Source organism: Halichoerus grypus, chromosome 2, assembly GCF_964656455.1.
Source record: "Halichoerus grypus chromosome 2, mHalGry1.hap1.1, whole genome shotgun sequence".
Classification (NCBI taxonomy): domain Eukaryota; kingdom Metazoa; phylum Chordata; class Mammalia; order Carnivora; family Phocidae; genus Halichoerus; species Halichoerus grypus.
Window position 1 is genome coordinate 207,298,161 of NC_135713.1, and position 25,152 is coordinate 207,323,312.

The window sequence follows — 25,152 nt, forward strand, 5'->3', positions numbered from 1 at the left end:
GTCCTCACTACACAACCTCCACCTCGTGGTCTGAGAAGGCCCTTCTTGCCGTCATGTGCCACGGGACACGAAGCATGGGCCGTTTTGAGAGCACAAGCCAGAGTATGTCCACACCACTGCAGGTCATAGCTCACTGCCCTAAAGGCAGTCATGGCCTCACCTAGCCACAGGGGAGGTAGGGACATCTCGGGTGGCGTGGTTATACGCCCAGGTAGAACCTGGAGGTTCTTTTGATGAGAGGAAAGTGGAGAAAGAACTCTAGAAAAAGCTGGTGCTCTGGCACCCAGGATGAGCACAGGGACCCATGGTGCACTTCTTCCTGCACAGACGCCACCTGTAGCCTGTCTGCGAGCCCTGCCCCATCACTGGCCGGGAGCCCCGGGGGCTGCTCCATCCGTCCAGCCAGTCCAGTGTGGCTCCTAATGGCCAGGTGGCCGGCAAGCCAAAAGAGAAGTTACCAGGTCCCTGCACGCCGGTACGCACACACACACGGGCCTTTGCAGGCTAGGTGTGTGGGAGGTCTGTAGGCCAGTAAAGTCACCCCAGGAACTTGCTGGGTTTCTGGTGTGTTTCTTCCCAGTCAGATCTGGGTGTGAATGACCAGAGCCAGAGGTCTTCTCTCATGCATTTTCACACCTGAAGGCTCTCGTGTTTATGGCCTCATGCTCTCCTTGTCCCCTCCAAGGCCACCCTTGAGGCCACTCACAACAAGAGGCCAGAGGGGGAACATTGCCTGCAAGGCTGGCTCCCGTCGTCTGGCTGGGAAGGAAGGCTTAACCGGGCGAGGCCTGGGGTCTCAACTCATCTTCGACTGGGGCCACCTTTTGAGAGCGGCCACTTAGAGTGAGCCTGCGCCCACAGTCAGCAAAGCCTCCCCCAGGACTTTGGCAAAAGCTGTGAAAAGATGGATGTTCTGTTTAGTTCTGTAGAAAGGATGGGTGGATGGGTGGATGGATGGGTAGATAGTTGGATAGATAGATGTTGGTACGTAGATTCTCTTGCCCTGTGATCTGCCTCCCACGGGGTCACATGGGACAGTCTTACCAGATGTTGTGTGTGGATCATAAGGCCATCAGCTTTCTAGTCTGAAATGTCCCTATCCTTACCAACCAGCGTCCAGCCACTAGACTACTGCTGTTTTTTCATTGAGGTAAAATACACATTACATAAAATGTATCAGTTTCACCATCTTTAGGTGCACAGATTAGTGACATCAAGCACATTCACATGTGATGATGATGTACTATCATCACCACTGTCTGTCTCCAGAACTCATTCATCTTGCAAAACTGAAACTCTGTCCCCATGAAACATTGACTCCCCATCCCTCCTCCCGGCCCTGGTGCCCACCACCCTACTGTCTGTCTCTCTGATTTGATGACTAGGGACCTCACACAAGTGAAATCCTCCAGTATTTATCCTTTTGTGAGTGGCTGGCTGCACAGTGTCCTCCATGTCCATCCATGTGGCAGGCATCAGGATGTTCTTCCTTCTTAAGGCTGAATAATATTCCACCGTGTGAGTGGACCACATTTGGTTCATCCATCCACCCACCAATGGACATTCAGTTTGTTGCCACCTTTTGGCGACAGGGAGTAACGTGTGCAAGTATCTGAGTCCCTGCTTTCGATGCTTTCGGAGATCTACCTGCAAGTGGAATTGCTGGGCCATATGGAGATTCTGTGTTTAACTGTTTGAGGAACCACTGAACTGTTTTCCACAGGGGCTGTAGCCACTGCACTCCTACCCACAGTGCACCACGTTCCCGTTGTCTCCACATCCTTGCCAACACTTATTTTTCGGTTGGTTTGGTTTGGTTTGGTTTATAATGGCTGTCCTAATGGGTGTGAGGTCGCATCTTATTATGGCTTTGATTTGCATTTCCCTGATGACTAATGATGTCGAGCACCTTCCTAAGTGCTTGTGGCCCATTTGTACGTCTTTTTTGGGAGATGTCTGTTCAAATCCTTTGCTTCCTTGTGAATTAGGCTGTTGGTAACAAATCAAATTTAGCAAGGTATTAAAAACACGTATCATTTCGGGGTGTCTGGGTGGCTCAGTTGGTTGGGTATCTGCCTTCAGCTCGGGTTGTGGTCCCAGAGTCCCAGGATCGAGCCCCGCATCGGGCTCCCTGCTCAGCGAGGAGTCTTCTTCTCCCTCTGTCCTTCCCCCGGCTCATGCTCTCTCTCTCTCTCTCTCTCACCCTCCCTCAGATAAATAAGTAAATAAAATCTTTTAAAGCAACACATATTTCAAAGTGAGATTAATCCTGGGAATTCAGAGATAGCTCAGAAATCATAAAATCATAAATGTCATCAGCTAACGTAACAAATTAAAAGGTAAAACCTTAAATGCTCATTTCAGAAGGTACAGAAAAAGCATTTAATAAAATTTGTAATTTGGAAAAAAGATACTCTTGGCAAACTGGAAAGAGAAGGGGATTCTCTTTATGCTGATAATGATATCTATTGCACGCATCATGCCTGAGCCCAAAATTCCAGAAGCACACCCATCACACTCATTATCTTATGTCATTGAAGATGTGCATCTCCTAAAATCCAGTGCTTCCCCTTCTAAACACGTGCCTTAGAGAAACTTCCCATTGGTATACTCAGGCGGACACATGGAAGGATGTTGGGTGCAGAACTGTAATTGCAGAACAAAGGGAACATTCTAGATGCCCATTAACCAGAAAACAAGTAACTGGTATATCTGCCAGTGGGTGCCCTGCAGCAGCTAACAGGAGTGATCTGGACCTACGTATAGCAGCGAAAACTTACGTACAGCGGGACATCACTGATGCAGAGGCTAAACCCATTCAGAACAGTAACATGATCTTCATGCACGCGTGCAAATGTAGTGAACGTGGGAATTTAGGAAGGCGGTCCTCTGGGGGAGGGGAAGGAGGGCCATGTGCTCAGGAAGGCGGTCCTCTGGGGGAGGGGAAGGAGGGCCATGTGCTCAGGAAGGGACGTGGGGTTGCAGCTGTATCTGTAATGTTTTGTTTCTTTAAAAAATAGTCTACAACAGATATTCCAAAAATAAGATTTTTTAAAGCTAGGTGATGGATACACAGGTGGGCATTATGTTATCATTTAAAGTTTGAAATATCTTGGGGCACCTGAGTGGCTCAGTCAGTAAAGCGTCTGCCTTCGGCTCAGGTCAGGATCCCAGGTTCCTGGGATCGAGTCCCACGTCGGGCTCCCTGCTCAGCTGGGAGTCTGCTTCTCCCTCTCCCTCTCCCTCTGCCCCTCCCCTCTGCCCGTGCTCTCAGGCTTTCTCTCTTCTCTCTCTCAAATAATTAAATTAAAAAAAAAAAATTAAAAAAAAGTTTGAAATATCTCATAATGGGAGAAGTGTGAACCTGAGAAAAAGAGAGGAAGAGGGAAAAATCAGAAGTGGCGAATCTCATCCTACCCCAAATGCAGCATAATGATAAAGGGCATTCACAGCTAAAGAAACTGCTAGAAACAAAGGCCTTGCCCTGCAGGCTGACCCGGCGGTCCCAGGGCCCAGCAGCTGGGGGGGGGGTGCCCGATGCGTGCCCTGTGTTCCCCGGGGGAGAGTGGTCTTGCCTGGCTGACCTTTGCCCTTCCTCACGCCTCATCAGCCTCCTCATCACTGCCCCTCTCTCCATCAGTGTCTGCAGGAGGACTCTGACATCAAGACATACAGGCCTTTCGTCGCAGTGATGAGCACTCTACGTAAGTGCAAGGACCAGGCCAGCAAGACCCTCGCCAGGTAAGATCTTCAGTTGGAGATCCCCGTGGCGGGGAGCGCTGCACGTGTGGGGTCTGCAGCTGCTCGCAGCCGCTTCTCTGCTTCAGAGCCGGTGCCCCTGCTTGGATTCTAGGGTTGAGATTGAGCCGTGCCCTGTCTGCCTGGGAGATGCCCAGGATCCGGTCTGCCTGCCCTGTGACCATGTCTTCTGCTTGAGCTGCATCAAGGTCTGGCTCACCCTGGGGCAGATGAGATGCCCCTTTTGTTTAACAGACTTGCCAGAAGACTACTCTCTAACCGTGTCCCAGGAACACAGGTAAATCACCCTTTCTCCTCTTTTTCTTCCTTTTTTTGGCAAGTACAGTATTCAGAAATATAAACTGTATTAACCTTAGAGAACCTGACTTTGGAGAACCATCCTAAGAGAGACTGCCACCTTCATAAACCCCTAGTGTCTCAAAATCATTCCTTCTGCAAGACACATCCAAGCGTAGATTTGGGAGACGACACGATTAGAGGAAATAAAACAGAAAGTCATAAATTAGATAAAACCATCACAGGATACCCAAGGAGCTTAGGACACAGCCAGTTTGGCTCCAGTGACCTGAGGGCAAAGCTAGTTCCTGTCTGGCCGTGCTCTTCGGAGCAGTGGTAGAAACAAACGGAAGCTCTGTGGGCTCAGTGACCTTCAGCTCCGCTCTGGCGATGGCTCCTCTCCCTTCTGATGCCTCCTGACAGTGTGCAAAGCCAGCCCAGGGCACGGGATCTTTGCAGACTTTAGGATAAAAGGGTATTGCTGGCTCGTCCCAAGGACCAAAGCGCTCCTAGAAAGGGACGAGTCTGCATAGCATCAGGCGGTGCGCATCCAGCTCAGTCAGTGTAAGGAGATGGTTGCGTCTTTTTACTGAACATCACAGAATGCCGTCCAAGTCCCGAAGCACTGTGTGTGCAGGGATTCTGGAGCATGCTCTGCAGGCCCGTTGACTGCGTTCCAACCATTCCCCAGGGAGGCCATCAAGAAACACGCCTGCGTCCGGCAGCTGTGCAACAGTTTCTTCCTGGACCTGGTCTCCACCGTGTGCTTCAAAGATAATTCTCCACCACAGAAGGAGGTGATCGATGTTCTGCTAAATTTACTCTTTGTGCAAAAGGAGCTTTTAAGAGACACTTCCCAAAGTAAGTTGCTTACTTCCTGTGGACCTAAAAATCCAGTTCCTTGTCTCACTTCTTCATGGCTGATGGGAAAATGAGCCACCTCTCTCCCTCTGGCTTAAGGACACCGTGAACACACCAAATCCCTCTCTCCGTTCAATGACGTTGTGGATAAGACCCCTGTCATCCGCTCGGTGGTCCTGAAACTGCTGTTGAAGTACAGGTGAGCGCAGCTAGCATGGGGTTTGCTTCTAGAACGCCTTGCCGCCTACTTCCCTCCTGGCTGCTGCTTTGCTGCCAAGCACCCTTGCCTGAGCTGGTAGGGAGTTCAGGATTCGGCGGGGGGGCGTCTGCAGGAGGGACCTCCTGGCTCCTTTATGTGTGCTGCTTGTGTGCCTGACCCCTTCACCTCTAGGCACGGGAGTTCGACGTCACCACGAGCACCTTGTTAGCAAGGAGGAAGCAGATTCCAGGGAGAGGAGCGAGGTGCTGTGATGCGTGGGGGAACCTGTGGGTGGGAGCCGGCAGTTCTGAGCCTCCTCACACAGCTGCCTAGTCCTGTGATCCGGGGGCTGCTAACTGAGAATGTCCCCTCACCTTCGTGGTCCTGCATGCCACCTGCGTCTCACTTCAGCGTTTCAGTTTCTCTGATCCTGTGAACGGACAGAGAAGCCCCTATGGTGCCAACGCTCAGTACTCTTGTCCAGTTATGCTATTATAGAGATTTCTTAGGAAGCTGATCTGTATTCAGAGGCTTCTTTGCGAGGACACTTTGTACACTCGGCCTGTGTTCTGACTTGCCACAGCATTCTTTGAGGTGATCGCAAAATCAAGATGCTCTAAGAAGCGTTCCAACAGGGGTGCCTGGGTGGCTCAAGTCAGTTGAGCATCTGCCTTCAGCTCAGGTCATGATCTCCAGATCCTGGGGTCGAGCCCCGCGTCAGGCTCCCTGCTGAGGGAGCCTGCCTCTCCCTGTCCCACTCCCCCTGCTCCTGCTCTCTTTCTCTCTTTCTCAAATAAAAAAACAAAAAATAAGTTCCAATAGAAACAACTATTTCTAGCTTAAGTGTCCCAAAGCAGACTCAGAATGAAGATTAGATTTACATTTAAAATGTGGATCTTTTGCAACCTTATCTATGGACGTTTCGTTTTGCTTTTTATTTTTTATTTTTTTACTTTCATCATTTGTGAAATCGTCTGTTCAAACAGGATTCCTGAAGGATTTTCAAATAAACGGCTTTTAAAATACATTTTATTATAGAAGTAGTATCTTAGTATACCTTAAAGTGGTTTTTAAGACATATTTGTCAAGTTGACCTGAGATCTGAAAAGAGCCGCTTTTGATGTCGTGTCATTTTTACTCATTTTGATAAATGTGTGAGATCTGTACTCATTCGAATTTCTTTGCTTAGAGAAATGGAAACGTAGTCAGTGACACACATACATCTTGACATATAGTGTAGAGTAGACACGTTAACGGGAGTAGAGACAGTACCCTTAAGGGTAAATGCTTCAAGCTTCAATATTTAGAGACTAAACATTACAGAACTCATTTTTTATTTAATTTTTTATTTTTATTTTTATTTTTTTAAAAGATTTTATTTATTTATTTGACAGAGAGAGACACGGCGAGAGAGGGAACACAAGCAGGGAGAGTGGGAGGGAGAGAAGCAGGCTTCCCGCTGAGCAGGGAGCCCGATGCGGGACTCGATCCCAGGACCCTGGGATCATGACCTGAGCCGAAGGCAGATGCTTAACCGACTGAGCCACCCAGGCGCCCCTCATTTAATTTTTTTTAAAGATGTATTTATTTTAGAGGAGTGGGGGAGGAGCAGAGGGAGAGAGAGAATCTCAAGCACACTCCCCACTGAGCCCAGAGGCTGATGCAGGGCTCGATCCGACAACCCTGTGATCATGACCTGAGCAAAAATCAAGAATCAGATGCTCAACTGACTGAGCCACCCAAGCGCCCCCAGAACTAATTTGATTTGATTTTTAAGATTTATTCATTTGAGAGAGGGAGTAAGTGAGAGAGAAAGAGAGCACGAGCATGAGAGGGAGAAGCAGACTCCCCGCCAAGCAAGGAGCCTGACTTGGGGCCTATCCTGGGACCCCGCAATCATGACCTGAGCTGAAGGTAGATGCTTAACCCACTGAGCCACCAGGCAGCCCCAGTAGTGATTTTAAAAAGAAAATCTCAAGACCTAAAACATGATTTAAGATCTGCCTTGTCATTCTCTGAGTTGAGAAGTACTTGCTTCTGCACTCTGGCAGTTTGAGCATTTTTGTTTGTGGTGCCCACTAGCTGGCCACAGAGTTGTGGAGGAGCACCACGCTCCCCCACCCTGGGCTCACACGCCCCAGGCCGCCTGTACCCCACACCAGGAGGGAGGCCGGCCACACTTTGTGGTCGTGCCTCCCTCCGCCAAGTGTGGATTGCAGCTGTGTACTTCCTGCTTAGGTGGGGTGTCGACAGCACCCCGAGCGAGAACCGTCTATGGTCTGGCATGGATCTAGTGTTGTGGTTTCTTTTCCAAGTGCCTGTCTGTGGACCTCTGGGGGGGGTCCCCAGGGTCAAAACCATTTTAAAACATTACAGGATGGTACTTGCCTTTTTCAACACGTTGGTCCTTGCGGTGATGTTACCGAAGCGGTGAAGGAGGACACTGCCGGCGTCCCAGCACCGGGAAACTGGGTGACAGCCCTCGTGGTTCTCACCTTCGTGCACGTGTAGTGTTAATAAATGCCAGCCTCACGTAAGAATATTCTAGATGAAGCCACAGAAACCACTCATTTTACTCAGCCTCCACCCTTGAGGACAGGACTTTTTAACATCCTGTCAAAATGAGAAGCGCACACAGAGGGCGCCGGCTGCACACTGAAGTAAACAGTTTTCTCGAGGAAGATCTCTCCTGCGATTCTTGAGTTCCCCACTGAGCTGGCCTCTTGTTTTATGGAATAGCTTTTACACTTGAGAGAATGACCAGCACACCACAGTTATTCAGAGCTGGGCACTTGGCAGGCATTTTCTCGAAAACAAGCAAAGGCGGCAACTGATAGTGTTTGGGACTAATGATAAAATTGAGGCTTTTAAGCAAATATTGGAATCCTGGAAAACAAAACCTATCAGCTTCCTCATACTTAGAGGCTTTTTGGTGGTATAGGCAGTGATGTTAGTGAAGGTGAGGCTTTTAAAAATACCTTGTGGAACAGGGGCGCCTGGGTGGCTCAGTTGGTTAAGCGACTGCCTTCGGCTCAGGTCATGATCCTGGAGTCCCTGGATCGAGTCCCGCATCGGGCTCCCTGCTCGGCAGGGAGCCTGCTTCTCCCTCTGACCCTCCCCCATCTCATGTGCTCTCTCTCTCTCTCTCTCTCATTCTCTCTGTCTCAAATAAGTAAATAAAAAATCTTTAAAAAAAAAAAAATACCTTGTGGAACAAAAATGTCAACATTTGCAAGATCTGCATAGCTCAGTGAACCAATATTTTCCACATGACCAATGCATGATGTCACAGAATCACGCATTACTTTAAAAAAAATCCATTCAAGTGCAAGGTAGGTCATTTGATTTTAATGTAATTGAGTATGAAAAGTGCACTGATGTGGTCTCAGATTGCACATTGCAGCTAACCTATAGAAATGATCATTTATCAAGTTTTGGTATTGTGTCAAAGAAAAATATTCACCATCATCTGGAAATACTATGAAAATATATCTTTCTTTTCCAACGACATAATGTATGAGACCAGATTTTCTTCATCTACTTCACTGTCACCGGAAGCAGGAGCAAGATTGGAAAGTCCAGCTAAGTTCTGCTAAACCAGGCATTAAAGAGATTTGCATGGATGGAAAACAAAGCCCCTCTTCTTACTAATTAATTTTTGTTTTGGAAAATAGTTTGGTTTTTTTAAAAATGTTATTTGTTTTTAACATGTAATGGGTTTATATATTAAATGAGTTGATAAATATTTTCCCCTTTTTTCAGTTTTAATTTCTACTGTCATAAATATTGATAGATTCAACCCACATAAACAAAAGCTTTTTGGGGTTCTCAATTTTTAAGACTCTAAAGGAGCTCTGAAACCAAAAAGTCTGAGAACAGATGGTCTAAAATATGGAATTTTGTATTCCTCCAATATTGCACTAAAATATTTTCAGTAGGGGCACCTGGATGTCTCAGTCAGTTGAGTGTCTGCCTTCAGCTCAGGTCATGATCCTGGGGTCCTGGGATCGAGCCCCGCATCGGGCTCCCTGTTCAGTGGGGAGCCTGCTTCTCCCTCTGCCTGCCGCTCCCCCTGCTTGTGCTGTCTCTCTGTCAAATCAATAAATAAAATCTTCAAAAATAAGTAAATAAAAATAAAATATTTTCAATAAAATGTTGTTACAAGCTATATGTATATATCTATGTGGGTATGTATATATTTATATGGGGAGATAGAGGGAGGTGGATAGGTAGGTAGGTAGACAGATACTTTCTTTCTCTCTCTTTTTTTCTGGTACAGAGACCACCAGGTACCCTATTTCTCTTTCCATAGCTTCCAAGAAGTAAAAGATTATATCCAGGCTTACTTGTCCCTGTTGGAGGAGAAGGCCCTGGTAACTGAAGATAAAACCGAGCTGTACATCCTCTTCAGCAGCTGCCTGGAGGTGAGTGCGCCGTAACTGCCCTGCACGACTCCCCCAAACTCACTGCACCGTGTGGTTGATTCAGTGGAAAAATGTCTCTGAAAATTCACAGAAGATAATTTTCATCGGTGAAGTGAACAGGTGCACTGCTGCATGCACGCACACAAAGGGTTTCTGCAGACTTGCTTCTGCCCCCCGTGGCTGTGTGTCCTGCCACGCGCGGCCTGGGCCAGAGAACAGAAACTCGCCCCCCGACTTAACTGTGCTCATCTCCAGCTGGCAAGCCTAGGACTGCTTTTCGTTTTTATTCTCCCTGTTTTGTTACTTCCCAAAATTTTACCAGGTGTGTGAGAAAATTAGATCATACGACATGTTTTTTTCTCATATGTTTTCTCTTCCCCTCCTTCTTGCCCCCACCCAAAAAGGGATGTTCTTTTGCCATGATTCAGTACAGTTACCCTCAAGCTTACGGTATTTCTATTCTTATTCTCCACCATCACAGGGTAGAGATTTGGGAAGGTTGGGGATGTGCATGCTTTTTTTTCTGGTTCTTTGTTCCCTAGGATTCACTGTACGAGAAGACTAGTGCTCTGTCTACCAGCGAGGAGCTGACGTACCTGAGGGAGGAAGGGGTCTTCCTGAGGACCTGCTTGGGGCGGCACGGCCCGGAGCCGGCCAGCGAGGCGTCGGTGGAGTACCTGCAGGAGATGGCCAGGATCCGCCTGTGTCTCAACAGGGCTTCTGACTTCCTCGGCGAGCTTCAGGAGGGCTCAGGCAGGTCTCCTTCTGCACCTTTCTTTACCCCAGGCTTAGGGAGCCCGTGATTTAGACATTTGGCGAGTTCTCAGAGCAACCCCGCTCTATACCATGTCCCCTTTCTCCTTGATTGGTTTGTTCACTGTGAGCTCGTGGCCACTGGGGCGCCTGCCTTTGGCCTGGCTCTGTGTCCTAGACGGGCGGGCAGCAGGTCTTCTCGGCCGCCATCCGTCCCCCTCTCTCGGGCTCTGCAGAACTGGTCAGGGAGAAGCAGGCCTACCTGCGGCAGGTGGAGCGCTTCTGCCGGCAAGGGAGGAACGACTGGCACCGGGTGTACCTGGTGAGGAAGCTCGCCAGCCAGCGAGGGATGGAGTTTCTGCAGCGTCTTTGCAGACAGGGCCAGCCGGCGCAGTGGGTGCTCCCCCAGGAGGCTGTGGTGCCGCAGGTGAGGACCCCTGATCTTGTGTCCCACCCCACCCCCCCCACCCCCGTGGCTGCTCTGGTCCTTGCGTCTCTGCTTTGGTTAACCTGAGCCAGCTTGTGATGCGCTGGAGGCGGCCGGCCGGCCGTGGGGGACAGGTGTGTGCATGTGCTTCTGCTTTGTCGGCTGTCTGCAGAAAAGCCTCTTTAAGTCACCACTTCTGATCCAGTTTGATGTGGGGAAAGCCAAAAAACGATTCTGTGGCTTTTGCTTTTGCCAAATTAAAAGTAACTCAGCTTGGGACGCCTGGGCGGCTCGGTCAGTTAAGCGTCTGCCTTCGGCTCAGGTCATGATCTCAGGTCCTGGAATCCAGCCCCGTATCAGGCTCCCTGCTCCGCGGGGAGTCTGCTTCTTCCTCTCCCTCTGCCCCCACCGCTCCCCCTGCTTATGCTCTCTCTCTCTCTGACAAATAAATAAAATCTTTAAAAAAAAAAAAAAAAGTAATTCAGCTTGCAGAAGTCCTTTCTCTCCTCAGCAGGCAGAGGTAGGAAGCATGAGAATGAGGATAATAGAATTGTAGCAATTTAGGCTTGGGGGTCACTCTGTAGCCCTTTCTTGGGGTTATAACAATTGCACTAAAAATCCTGGTTTTCCTTTTTACTCCTGATGGGAGCGTATAGTCAACATACTGCAGTCACCTGCCTTTGGTCTCTGCTCTCGGTGGGGACAGGGTCAGCGCTGCCTCCTCCCCCGGTTTCTCACCCACTCACCCCTTCACTGGACGAGGGGGAGGCACCTCCCAACACAGCAGGGGACTGTCATGCCCAGGGCTGGACCTCTAACAGTTACCCGGGTCCTTTACCTTTCCAGATGGTTCTTTGCTAACCCTGCCCTTGCCCCCTCCCCTGTGATTAACCCCTGTGTTCCTGGGCTTTGCAGGAGGATCATCCAAGCCAGATGGACCCATACCTGGTGCACGGTGATGAATATAAGGCTCTTCGTGATGCAGTGGGCACAGCTGTCCTTGAGTGCAAGTCCCTGGCTACTGTGGCTGGTCCAAAGGTAAGACAGGCCCCAGGCCTCCCTCTGCACCAAATGGCGCCCCTTAGAGCCTGCATCTGCCTCGTTAGTGTCAAATGACCCAGTGGAAGAGGCACCCCAGGGCGACATGCCATGTTGGGCATCATGTGTCCACAGCCTCGGTGTGCCTGGCTGAATGAAACAAGAGGCCATTAGCAACGGAGTTAGGGGACAGATTTGCTCGACCTGCTGACCTGCCAGGCCAGGGCCTTCAGCAGCTCCCTCCTAAGTGCTCACGTGTGTTACTTCTTTCGAGACCCTGCTGGAGCTTCACTTCCTCCGATGTCACCCTGATGGCAGACACGCGAGCAGCACTGGGGAAATTCCTTCCCTCGATTCCTGGCCGTGCTGATGGGGGTGTTTATTTTCATAAAGGGGCAGGGTTTTTAGCATCTAATTTTTAAGCAGTTCTGGTCTTGCTTCCTCTTTGAGTCCCTGTTTACCATGGCGCTGTGCCAGGAAGCGAGGAAGTAAATAAACAGCCTCTTTCTGCTCAGAAGAAGTTTCAAGGAACGGCAAAGTGGTCAGAAAAATAGACGGTGATTTCTGTTACTTGTGTCCTAAGTGATGTGGTAACTGTGCATTGCATTTCACAGCAGAATGTTTATGAGCCTCATGGTCTCAGAGGTGCAGGGTGGTGGGCATCCAGGTCTCGGGAAAGGCTCACCGGCCTCCCCCTGGTTGAAGAGCTGAACCAGCAGGACTCTTGGCCCTCAGGTGGACGTGTGGAATGGCTGCAAGCCTCACTGGGGTCTGCGCTTTTTGCTTCAGGTCTATAGGAACCCCGGCCCTCGGCAGGCGGCCCACTTACTGTTAGCGCTCTTCAGAGAGGTTGCCACTTTGTACCGATTCCGAGACACAAACCTCCATCCTAAGCCAGAGGTGAGTGTCTGCATTCAGGGTGGTGCTCATCATCTCTGGAGCTGGAGGGGCTTTTCTGAATAGAAGTAAAAGCCACAAGCAAATTATGCCCATAATTTTTTTTTTTACCTAGGATGGGGGTTCTCAATTTACTTTTTTTTTTAAGATTTATTTATTTTAGAGGGTGGGGGAGGGGCAGAGGGAGAGGGAGAATCTGAAGCAGACTCTGCGCTGAGTGGGGAGCCTGATGCAGGACTCCATCTCCTGACCCTGAGATCATGACCTGAGCCAAAATCAAGAGTCTGACGCTCAGCCAACTGAGCCCCCCAAGGCGCCCCTCAACTTTCTTATGTGGAGGAACGACTTGCTGTGTCACCCAGAACTCTCAGAATTATGATGAAGAACAAAGTCAAGAACATGAGAAACTGTTGGCATTAGTGCTCGGTGTGTGGTGCTCTGCTTGCAGGTGGAAATGCTCTTGTCTGGATAATTGCCCCTCAAACCGTATTTGATAAGTGTTCATGTCAACATATATGCCTGGCGTAAGAGCAAACGTTTGGCTTCACATCATATTCTTCTTTGATATATTTTTCAATATTAAAACATTTTTTCCCATCAGCAATGTGAGGCTCTGAACAAGTTCATCGAGGAAAGCAAGGTCCTGTCTTCTCCAGACATGAGACATTTTGCAACATCCCTTGTGACCAACACGCTGCCCCTGCTGAGGACGGGTGTCGGGGACAGCAGCCTTGAGGGCACAGTGGCAGAACTGGCTATTCACGCTGCGATTGTCCTCCTGTGTGGACACGGCGAAGTCTTGGAACCCCTGCAGAATCTGGCCTTCTCCCCGGCTGACATGGTGGTAAGACCGGGGCGTGGTTTCTCTGGTGGCCTGTCCCTGGGCACCTGTTGAAACTGCCTGTCTCATAGCTCCTCTCTCTGCCTCTGTCCCACCTGACACCTGAGTCCACAGTGACAGCCAGAGCCCTCGTTCTGTTTTCCCGGTGGAGAACTTGCAGGTGGAGAAGAGGGAGAGTCCAGAGTCTACCTTGTCGCCCCAGGGCAGTGGCAGCCAGCCCAGTCTCTCACCTTCCTGAAGCCTTCTCTGCTTTCTTGGCTTTTCAGAGTGCTTATCTTCCAACGATGCCCGAAGACTTGCTGGCTCAAGCTCGGAACTGGAAGGGTCTGGAAGGAGTCCGCTGGTACAGTAAGTGTCAGATTCTGAGATGGGGTCACTGTCCTCTGTGCTTTGAACTGGGGTCCCCGTGGTTTGTGCCTGAAGGTCCCAGACGCCTGCCTTGTGCCACCGTCGGGGCTTTTGCAGAACAGGGCGCCCTGCTGACCACAGAGGACGTGTGTCAGGCCCTTCCTGAGTCCCGTCCCGGGGGAGGATCCGCATGGCATACACTTCTTTTGCCTGATGTGAGCTGCACCAGTGGCTCAGGCAGGGGCCAGCTCAACCAAGTTTTTGACCCAAAGATAATTCTTTTTGAAGTATAGAACTAGGAGCCCAAGTAATGTAACCCATACTTTATGTAAACTTTGCTGTTGCCTGAGAAAATCTTTTTCTTTTTTTAAATTTTTATTTATTTTTTTAAACAGACAAAGCCAGGTTCCCTCTTTTTTTTTTTTAAGTTTATTTATTTTTTTTTAGTAATCTCTACACGTAACATGGGGCTGGAACCCCCAATTCCAAGATCAAGAGTCGCATGCTCCTCCAACTGAGCCAGTCAGGTGCCCCTGAACAAATAATCCTTTTAAACTAATTGTAAAAGTTGTTCTAAAACACTCTCTTGGGGCGCCTGGGTGGCTCAGTTGATGAAGTGTCTGACTCTTGGTTTTGGCTCAGGTCATGATCTCAGGATCCTGGGATCCAGTCCCGCATTGGGCTCCCCACTCAGCACAGAGTCTGCTTGAGATTCTCCCTCAGCCTCTGCCCCTCCCTCCCCCCACTTGCACGCTCTCTCTCTCTCTTTCTTGATATAATAAATAATGAAATCTTTTTAAAAACCCATGCTCTTTAAAAACAAAAAATCAAAGAGAAAGAGAGAGTATAAAATAGGCCGATGCTGCCTCCCAGAGCAGCCCCTGCAGGAGACTGTAATGGGGTTTCTCCCTGCTCTGTCAGATGAAGCTCACACATAGTTTTCACTAACGTGCTCAGGACCAGTACTCTGTGTTTTGTTTGGTTAGGCCGGAGAGGAGAGCGTTGGCTTTCTTTCTTAACCTCGGGTCATTAGGTAAAACCTCACCAGCCAACATGTCTCCTGTTGTTCTTTTAACAGTATGTCCCAATGGTCACCCGTGCTCTGTGGGAGAGGTGAGTCTTGGTATTTAGGGTGGTGTTTGCAGGGCTCAAAAGTTTGTTCCTCTAGATCTGAGCAGGGGGGCACGGGGGAAGAGGTTAGTGAGGGTCATGACCTTCTAGAGAACATAGACTCTTTTCAGGGCTGTTTACGGTGCTCCAACCAAACATCTAAGCCGTGCAGAGGGCCTGCAGACCTTCCTCTGTGTTGTGGGGCTGTCCTGAGCACGGTGGGCTGTGGTAGGGCGCTGAGCAGCATTCCTGGTCTCAACTCCCAGAGGCCAGCAGCTCCACAGGTCGCCAGGGTGACAACCAAAAATGTGTCCAGACATTGCGAAAGTCCCTCTCGGAAACAAAACTGCTGCTAGCCATCCTTCGCAGCCACTGCCGCGTGGGGTCAGTGACACATGCAAGGGGTTGACTGGCCCATAGGCTGGATCAGAGGAGATGTGCTCTAGACACCACAGGACAGGAAAAAGAGACTCTGGATGGTAAACCCCGGCGGAGAGAGCTGTGTGCGCCTCACCTCCGCCTCCTGCAGCATCTGGCGGGGGCCTCCGACGTGTCTCCTCTGTTTGCCCAGTGGCAGGCTGTTGAATTGTACAAAGTAAATGAGAGACCTAGAGGAGGAAAGGCGATACATATACACTGCATGTGTATGAGCTTCGCCCACTTCCTCATCCACGAAGTGGGGAGAGCGAAGCACATTCTTGCCGAGACTTCTCTCCACTCTGATGGTCTGAGGTCTGGGGCTTCAGGCTGGTCTGGCCTGTGACAGGCTGTGATTCTCAGTGTACAGCAGCCCACAACCAGATTTGGAAAAATGAGGCTTTGGAAGGAGCAAATCATATGGTTACCTTTTTTTTTTTTTTAATAAAAAAGTCCAAACTGAGTTCAGGAATTAAATTTGGAGGCTGCGGTAGTTTCCGGGCGCTAAATAATGAAGCTGTGGTGTGGTGGTCAGGGGGGCGGGGAAGAGCAGAGAACGTGAGAAAGGAAGGCTGATTTCATATTCGTCTACAAAGTGTCTATTTGGGAGTAAAACTCAAGTTGTCTCTCCTGCTTAAAAAGTCCACATTCACTCACATGCACCATATTTGCACAGAGCATCTGCCCTGTGTCCTGGGGCTCCAGTCGCTGGCACATGCTCGAAGTAGAACAAGCAATCCACGTGCCACGTGTGGATTGGCCTACCAGGGTGGTGTGTGTGCATGAAGCGCTACTCCTCCAAAACTGAGCTCAGGCACGTTTGTCTTTGTCCTAGTGTGGCCAGCCAATGGAACAGAGCCATTGTGTTGACTGCGGTGCCCTAATTGGAGGGATTAATCACAGACCTGAGACTGGATTTCAAGTTATCAAGTATGTAAGAGTGTATTTCTTTTCTAAGTGATCAAACCATGGGTTTTTTGGGCTGTCTTTATTCCAGTGGATAAATTGCTGCTAAGTACGATATTAATTACTATTATGCACTTGGGCCTGTGTCACGTTGGGTCTCAGTGCCGAGGTCCCTGTGGTCATGTCACAGTGAGGTGTGTGATCTGTCGTTGGCTGACTGGGCTCTTAAATGCAGAGCAGACCACACGTTAGTATGTCTTATCCAGATGTCTTCCATGTGAGCCTGGGGCGTGCCCCTGTAGAAATATGCTTGACACACACAATTGACTTAATTCAGAGGGACATTGAAGTCCGCAGAGCCACAAACTAGGCTTTTGTCTATCTGAGCTCACGCTGTCTCACTTGTAAACTCTGTTAACTTCCTCCACTGTTTGCAGGAAGTGAAGGAGACACGGTCCTTCTTACCAGACACTCCAGAATCCACATGCATAGCTTGTGTCCCTATCCCAGCCTTCCCTCGAGATGAGTGTGGTTCCCCGTGCTTCCCCAGATGGCAGGTGGGGCCTCCCTATGGCCATCACACATTTTGGCTCTTCTGGTGCTGTTATAGTTTAAAATACCTTAGTCTGTTATCTCCACAAACCATCAGAATGTTCTAGAACCTCCAATATTTTTGCAACAATGATGTATCTATCATACTGCACCTCCCATCTGGATGTGATATGAAATTCTTTGCCAGACCTTCAACCCCAGTTTTCAGTTTGGGAAAATGAGATCGATGTACACACATCCCGATGTCAATGTCACCCGTCCCAAACGCAGGCCTTCCTTAGCCTGCCTGCTCCCCTCCCCGTGATGATTTCAGTGGGAGACGCAGGTGCAGACCTTGTCCTGACACGCGGCCCGGGGATCGCACAAATAGCCAGTCGGTTCAGCTGCTTCACACAGAATGGAGTGGGCTGTGTTCAGCCAGGAAGGGGAGGCTGGACAGAAGACCCTGAGGCGAGAGGTCTGGGCTTACGAGAAAAAGTCCTGGAACACCGTTTTCTTCAGAATGGCAAACCTCGTCTCGAGTCCCAGGAACCTGAGGTGTGCCCCAAGGGCTGAGGAGGAATGGCCATCTTCAGTCTCCACCATCTTCTCTCGTTTTCTCCAGTAACGACAGAGACAGAACGCAGACTGGCCACGTGCTGGGAGCCCCACTGTCCAGAGGTGAAGCGGTGGTGGTTTCTGACCGAAAGCTGTCCCCAGTGGTCTTCCTGCTCATCCGGTTGCTCACTCACCTGGCCCTGCTCCTGGGAGCCGCCCAGAGTCCTCAGGTAGAGCACGGCCAGTTCCTGCCAGGCCATGTGTTTGCTCGTTTGCTTCTAACAACCCACTGTAGGTTTTCACAGTGAGTCCTTTTGTCTGCAGAGTGCTGACCACCTCCTGTGGATTAGGATACCTCCCCGTCACTGTTCCCTAATCCACAGAGCAATAGAACATGCACACATCCTCATTTCCCACTGTGGCATATGATGGTGTCGGGGAACTACCCGTCAGGTTACATAAAATCCGTTTTATTTTTTTTTTAAGATTTTTATTTATTTAGAGAGAGAGGGAACAGAGGAGAAGGGCAGAGGGAGAGGGAGAATCGCAAGCAGACGCCACACTGAGCACAGAGCCTGACATGGATAGGGCTTGATCCCACGACCCTGAGATCGTGACCTGAGCCAAAACCAAGAGGCAGACGCTCAACCGACTGAGCCACGCAGACGCCCCTAAAATCCATCTTAAATGAGCACTCCATGTCTCAGTGCACACCTAGGAGCGGAGAGGCTTGCTCCGGGAAAGAAAGCACACTGTGTCTCCTCTAAGTGGATTAACCGTGATAGCAAATGTTGAGGCTTTGACATTCTTTTATTTTTAGGTTTGTACACAGTGTAGCTTTAATGGGTTAGAGATGAGGCTATTCCCACGTAAGCTTACAAACATGCATCTTGATGAAGGAAGACATTACTTGAGAGGCGGTTATACACTGTGTGGTTTTGATGAGTTAAGAACAGGGCTGTGAGACTATTTCGTGCTGACAATGTCAAAGGCGGTCATTCCCAGACCTCGGTCGCTCCTAGTGCTCTCGCCTCCTCTGCTTGAGCGGTGCTCCCGCCGCCCCTCCAGCATCCTCGGAGAAGCGGCCTCTGACTTGGTGCTGGCTTTCCTTCCTGGGGCTGTGCGGGCGCCCCAGCTCCCGACAGACGAGATCCTGTGTCTCGTGGCCCTTGCAGGCTCTCAGGCACATCATCAGGCCTCCGGTGCAGGATCCCAGAGGCTTTCTGCAGGAGCACATCCACAGCGACCTGCAGCAGCTGATGAAGACGCTGGGAAAGAGTGCCGACGAGACCACCACCGTGGTGCACCTCGTGCTGTGCGGCCTCCTCCGAGGGCAGCACCACCCTTCCCGCTGGAGTGAGCACATGGGGCCGGGCGGCGGGGGGGGGGCGGGTGGCACACGGCATGGCCACTGCTCACGACACCCGAGTCAGATACAGGGAAGCAGGGAGAAGCATGCGGAAGAGAACACAGAAGGTCAGCTCGTCTTTGCGTTGCCCCTACCGGGTTGAGACCTGTGGTCCTGTGTGGTCATGTGCACAGGGGTGTTGTGTGTGCGTGCACGGTGCGGGGCGCTGTGCAGTTTCAGAAGCCGGCCTGGTGTGCGGTGCCCCTGCTGCACGACGGACTTGTGTCGTCCAGGACGGGCGATGTGTGAGTCGTCACCGTCGAGAGACCGGTGCCTGATCATCTGTTGGGACTTGTCCTCCTTGGACCCCTGGCCTGTCTGGGGGTCCTTCTGCTTTTCCTAAGGACGTGGCTGTCCGGGGCTGCCTGACTGTGTTGACGTGTCCACAGTTTGCTGCATGGAAAAGTAGGCAACAAACCATTGTGGTCACTGAGCTAATGTTCTCATTTTAAAAACTGAAATCCATAGAAAGGGAAGGTCCATAAGGTAACTTAGTAAAACAGTTATCTTTGGCACTGAGAGTGACTTTATTTTCTTCTTGTTTATTTGTATCTTCACAAAGATCATGGGGTCGGTGGGAACAGCAAGGACCATTTTTATTTTTTATTTATTTATTTTTTAAAGATTTTATTTATTTGAGAGAGAGAATGGGAGAGAGAGAGAGCACACAAGAGGGGGGAGCGGGAGAGGGAGAATCAGACTCCCCACTGAGCAGGGAGCCCAATGCAGGACTCGATCCCGGGACTCCAGGATCGTGACCTGAGCCGAAGGCAGTCGCTTAACCAACTGAGCCACCCAGGCGCCCAAGGACCATTTTTAAATACTCAGGTTAATTTAGGAAGAAGCGCCCTGCCCACCCCTGAAAGGGAGCATGATTTGGTCATCCTTAGGTCCTGTTTATGGAGCTGCTGTGCTTTCTGTTCCTTGGGTAACCCATGCATGCTTCCTTATAGGGTCTTCTGGTTTCGATGCAAGACTGTCGACCAGAGAGCGGAGAAATAGCTGGGAGAAGGCCATGCAGACCCTCATTCTCCCTGAGCTGAAGGTACGTGGCCAGTGGCCTGGCTGGGAACCTGTGGGCAGGTATCCTGGGTGTCCCCCAGGCACTTGGGGCAGCGAGCATCGGGGTGCTGTTGGGGGCTCTGGCCGAGCCCCAGCCCAGGGCTTGGCCGCCCGGCCACTGTACCGCCCTGCTGTCCCTGCGCCCTCTGCCCCTGTGGCCGGGCGGGCAGGTTGAGGGGTTAGTGTGAGTCCAGAAAGCGCAGGTGACTCTCGGTCCCCCACCTGTTACAGCAGGATGTGAGAGCAGCAGGTAGACAAACTGTCATGGAGATACCCACCAGAAATGTGTGATTCGTCCCTCCTCTGTCAGATAAGAACAGCATTGAGAGTAAATAAGCCCAATGGGAAATAAAAGACTGGGCATGGAACACAGGTCTGGGAGTCTCCTGTCTGCAGAGACGAAGCCTGCAAACGAACTGTAAGCAGTCTCGAAAGACAAGGAGTGTGAGTGCCTGGTTGCCTACAGGACCCAGTAGGACAGACTGTCTAAATGGCCCGCTGCTGAAGCCACTGGGTGTCCCCACCTGCACGAGTGGTCTCACCTCCAGGCCCTGTACCGTTCTCTCGCCCAGGATCTGGAGAAAGCCCTGCTGACAGTGACAACCCTCATCAGCCAAGATGAGCGGATCAGCTCCAACCCTTTGGCCAGAATCGTGTACGGTGACCCGACGGCCTTCCTGCGTCAGCTGCCCCAGAAGAGTGTGGTCCACTGCTCTAAGATGTGGACCTGCAGGAGGAGGGTCACCGTGGAGTACCTCCAGCACGTGGTAGAGCAGAAGAATGGGCAGGAAGCCGTGCCCATCCTCTGGAAGTTCCTGCAGAAGGTAAGGCTGCCCCGCAGTGACCACTTGAGGGTCCGCCTTTATTTAGTCAGTGGGGCATCTAACCGACAGTGTCAGGGCTTCGCTTTTCTGATGGAACGCTGGTAGCAGAAGACTCGGGGCCTCCTCGTACACATCAGACTGTGAAGCCGTTTGAAGCGTAAAGTCATAGAGGAAAACCATAGGCAGGTCAGGGTTAGCAGGAGTCTGTGAAGCATGCGAGGGCCAGGACGGTATCTCCCCAGTCACTCAGCAGGAAGGAGCAGGATTCAAATCTTCGGGCGGTGTCTGTTCACCTTCCCCCCCGACCCCCAGTGCCAGGAGCACCTGGCCATCAGTGACTGTTGAATGAAAAAGCTTTCGTCAGACAGTCCAGAATCTCCCGTGTTCCCGACCCGGCCTTGGGGGAAGGGAGCAGTGTGGTGAGTCGGTCCCGTCAGTTAGACCATAAACATACCCCGTGTCAGCCTTGTTCCACGTGAAGGCTTGTCTTCCACAGTTGTCTGTCGAGCCCTTCCCCCTGGACCAGCGTTTGCAGTCCAGCAAGAAGTGTGGGGACTCAGAAATGTCTGACGGTCGGTGAAAGGGCAGGAGTTCCCATGGGAAGGGGTTCCTAGGTCTCCCACGGAGGCGCCCCATTCCATTTGACTGGAGATGCTTGGGTCCTGTCCTCAGATGACACACGGGGGGATGCCCGGCCTGGTTGCCTATATTCCTGGCCTTTCTGCTCTTGGCAGATTCTCTGCACACCCAGCCCCTCACAGGGGCCCATGAGGCCAATTTCTTTCATGCGTTTTTGGCAAACACACATGATGTGTCAGCTCCAGGAGGCCAGGGACTGTCCCTGGTGTGCAGGACATGAGGCACCCAGGCGGCAGGCTCTGGTGAACGACGGGACCCTGAGTAGCCTGATGGGGCATCACCTAACACGGCACGCTGACAGGATCAAATGCAAACACGGGCCCTGAGCCAGCCCCAGGGTCTGTTTCCCCAAGAACGTGTTCTAGGTGAACTAACACGTGGCTGGGCTTCCCTCTCCAGGAGGCAGAGCTGAGACTCGTGAGATTCTTGCCTGAGATTTTGGCTCTGCAGAGGGATCTCGTGAAGCGGTTCCAGAACGTTTCAGAAGCTGAATACCAATCCATCCGCTCTTTCATGAGCAGCCACCACGAAGGTACGGGTCTGCTCTGGTAAGAGGTCGGCACCACCCGTGTTTGGCGGCTCGAAGGGATCACTGCAGCAGGGCTGGGGGAGGTGCAGGCGGGGCTCTGGGTGTTCTGCGCCCCCAGCTTTTAGTGCCCAGCAGTGGGTGCCGTGAATCCCAAAAGCCCCACAGAGGCCTGCTACGGCTAAACACGCTGCCGGGTCTCCAGCCCCTGGAGCTCGGCGTCAGTGCTTACACACGTGGCTGAGCCCAGAGGCGTGAAGTTGGGCTCTTTCCAAAGACCGTGAGATGTCGTCGGTTGGACCTGACGGGGTAGGTGTTTCCATGGTTCTAAAACAGTGTTTTGTTTGACAGACGGGTTGAAGCAGTTACTCCACAGAAGAGTTGGTATTTTTCTGTCAACATGGAATAAGCTGAGGAGGTCACTTCAGACCAATGGTAGGAGCCACACTCCCTGCTGCCAGCCCGACTCAGCGGTCACAGAGCGCCGTGCCACATGCGTTTCACCTGTGACCCTCTGAGTGGAGGTGTCTGGGACACGTGAAATGGCCTAGCGGGAAAACTAAGTCCCCAGTCACGTTGGGTGTGTCGATACGGACTCAGGAAGGAGTTGAGGACGTTTGAAGCCAGTCAGCGCGGGGGAGAGGTGGGAGGCGCAGCCGTCAGAGCGTCCCTGGCTCCGGCCTTGACTGGCTCCGTCAGAGCGTCCCTGGCTCCGCTGGGAGCAGCGGCAGAGACCAGGGGAGGCCTCTGCTTACAACACCCTGTCCTCTAAAGGTGAAGTCAAGCTGCCGGAAGACTACTGCGCCGCCGACCTGGACATGGACACTGATTTCGAGGTCATGCTGCCTCGTCGCCGTGGCCAGGGCCTCTGTTCCACCGCCTTAGTCAGCTACTTGATCAGCCTGCACAATGAAATAGTCTACACCGTGGAGAAGTTCTCCAGCGGAGGCAGCAGGTGAGTGCGTGCCTGCAGGGGAAGCTGATTCTGAGCGGGCTCACCCGCGGCCGCTGGGCCGGCCAGGGCGGACGTGCCCAGAGGCGGCAGCTTCCGTCCCTCGGTCCGGCTCTCGGGGTCCACAGGCCTGGCAGTATGTTCATCTGCTCGGACTGGGAACATTAGCTGGGAGCTGGCTCCATGTCGCCCAGAGCCCCGGGCCACGTGTGCCTGCTGGGACACTGAGTCCTGCGACTCTGTGTCCCTCAGCTACTCCGTCGATGCCTCCGAGATCACAGACCTGCACGTCATCAGTTACGAGGTCGAGCGGGACCTGATGCCGCTGATTCTGTCCAATTGCCAGTACCAGGTGGAGCAAGGCCGGGAGACCCTGCAGGAGTTCGACCTGGAGAAGATCCAGCGCCAGGTCACCAGCCGCTTCCTGCATGGCAAACCCAGGCTCACCCTCAAGGTTTGGCTGACCCCGTGGTATTTATTGGGTCGGCACATCTGTTTGGTGAAAGTTGGCCCAAGTGTGGCTTTTATCCAGCAGTTTCAGAGTGAGTGGGAGCGAGGATGACCGTCCAGCCACGTGTCTCCCCAGAGGCCAGGACTCCACTCCTGGCCATACCTCAAGGCCATCGGCTCTCTTGAGCTGCCACCGAGCCTCCATCCCTCCGGGGTCTCTGCAGGTCCCAACGGACCGGTTGTTGGATTTCTCCGCCATAGTAATGGCGTTGCCTCCCGCGCCTGATGGCCCTGGCAGCTGCCTCATGTAGCTGCCCCAGCCCCCTGCTTCCGCCCCCAGCCTCCGTCTCAGGTGTGACCGCTGCAGTAGCCCCCACCACTCCCTGCCTCCCGCGTCTTCAGGCCACATTCTGAAGCCAGATCTGGCTCTCGTCGCTTCCTGGTGATGGCCCGACCCCGACGGGCATCCCGGCGCACGTGGGGTAAAGCCCATGCTGCTCGTCCCGGCCTGTCTCCGGCCACTTCTCACGGCCTGCGTGGACTCCTGTGACCTCGAGCACTGGACCGCCCTCCCTCCCCAAACACCCTGTGTACTTTCACGTCTCTGTTCGTTCACCTAGGCTGTTCTGTTCCTTCCAGGTCCGGTCAGAGACCTTGTGCATGGGGTGTGTGTGCTCCCTCACCGCCCACAATTAGGCTCTGAACTGATGGCGCCCTGGGCCGCTCTCACCGGCTCTACCATCCCTCTTGTCTAGCAGAGGGACTGTGTTGTGTGAGGCTGTGTGCAGTCGTGGTTGGGGGAGTACACGAACGGGAGGGCCCCACGTTCCTGTGTCCCCAGTGGCTCGCCAGCCTACAGCATCCTACGTGAGGCATCTGAGTGGCCGTCGAGGCGAGGCCGGGTCCCTTGTTGTGTCCCTGGTTCCACGGAGACATCACAGGGCCACAAGGCGGCATGCTGTGCCCGGCGGCGTGTGGACGGCACGGTACTGCAGCGGAGTTACCGCTCAGGAAGCCTCCATGGTGGATTCCGTGTCCAGAGACTGTTTTCTTTCTCAATTTAGGGAATACCCACTCTGGTGTACAGACGGGACTGGAACTATGAACATCTCTTTACGGACATCAGGAACAAACTCCCACAGGTGATCACGACACACCTTACCGGGTGCATGGCGCTTTTACCTGGTCACGGTGCTCTCCTCCCGTGCGGACTGCGCAGCGTCACTCTGGGCGTTGGCTGGGGGCACCGCAGGGGGGCCTCCTGAGTTCCCTGGGCCCACTGCTCTTTCCAGAGGGCAAGCAGGACGCAAATCAGCAAAAGTGTTCTTGTTGAAATCCTGCATTCGTTTCTTAGTAATGATGTCATGACCGGGTATGCTGATGCAGAAGGTCCAGAGAACCTGTGTCCGTGCTTTGGGTTTATGTGTGGGGGGGGTGTGCGTCTGGTGTGCGCGTGCGTCCGTATGAATCTCCTCACAGAGCTGCTTTGAGGACTCCGTAACCTCACGTCTGTTTGTGTAAGGAGTCCGGATACCGCTGCCACTCAGGAATCACCAAGTGTTAACTGTCCTTATCGTTAGAAGGGTCGTCCCACCTTGTGGCCTTGGCAGCGAACAGGGCCAGCGTTCTTGCCAGGCAACAATGCCCAGGAAGCCCCAGCCATGGACCCCTGTCCCATCTCTGATTTCCTAGAAACCCCTCCCCAACGCAGCCATCAGCGCCATTTGCGGGCAGCTGCTGTCCTTCAGCGATGCGTGCGAAGCTCTGTCCATCATCGAAGTCACTCTGGGGTTTCTGAGCACGGCCGGCGGCGATCCGAACATGTCCTTGAATGTGTACGTCCAAGACGTGCTGCGCATGGGCGACCAGACAGCCCTGGTTCTAACGGTGGGTCTTGGTTGGGGCTCTCTTACAGGTTAATGCACACTGCCCTCCCCACTTCCTGC

The 25,152-nt window shown here is 52.0% G+C and overlaps 1 protein-coding gene across 5 annotated transcripts in view; it reads left to right on the forward strand.

Moving 5' to 3' along the window:
• Window positions 1–25,152, forward strand: part of RNF213 (ring finger protein 213) — a 102,512-nt gene that overhangs the window by 71,898 nt on the left and 5,462 nt on the right. For 2 of the 5 annotated variants that reach the window (XM_078066230.1, XM_078066231.1), the window contains exons 42-64: window positions 3,641–3,741; window positions 3,854–4,036; window positions 4,727–4,896; window positions 4,996–5,095; window positions 9,375–9,519; window positions 10,062–10,272; window positions 10,509–10,699; window positions 11,615–11,737; window positions 12,527–12,637; window positions 13,236–13,478; window positions 13,742–13,823; window positions 14,902–14,936; window positions 16,186–16,280; window positions 17,413–17,575; window positions 18,521–18,701; window positions 19,707–19,798; window positions 20,388–20,639; window positions 21,678–21,810; window positions 22,156–22,239; window positions 22,579–22,759; window positions 23,009–23,210; window positions 24,271–24,348; window positions 24,899–25,093. In XM_078066230.1, coding sequence (XP_077922356.1) covers window positions 3,641–3,741; window positions 3,854–4,036; window positions 4,727–4,896; window positions 4,996–5,095; window positions 9,375–9,519; window positions 10,062–10,272; window positions 10,509–10,699; window positions 11,615–11,737; window positions 12,527–12,637; window positions 13,236–13,478; window positions 13,742–13,823; window positions 14,902–14,936; window positions 16,186–16,280; window positions 17,413–17,575; window positions 18,521–18,701; window positions 19,707–19,798; window positions 20,388–20,639; window positions 21,678–21,810; window positions 22,156–22,239; window positions 22,579–22,759; window positions 23,009–23,210; window positions 24,271–24,348; window positions 24,899–25,093 — 3,351 coding nt within the window. Of the gene's footprint in view, window positions 1–3,640; window positions 3,742–3,853; window positions 4,037–4,726; window positions 4,897–4,995; window positions 5,096–9,374; window positions 9,520–10,061; window positions 10,273–10,508; window positions 10,700–11,614; window positions 11,738–12,526; window positions 12,638–13,235; window positions 13,479–13,741; window positions 13,824–14,901; window positions 14,937–16,185; window positions 16,281–17,412; window positions 17,576–18,520; window positions 18,702–19,706; window positions 19,799–20,387; window positions 20,640–21,677; window positions 21,811–22,155; window positions 22,240–22,578; window positions 22,760–23,008; window positions 23,211–24,270; window positions 24,349–24,898; window positions 25,094–25,152 lie in introns of those variants that run through there. The other 3 variants (XM_078066232.1, XM_078066233.1, XR_013445270.1) reach the window with 2 other exon arrangements.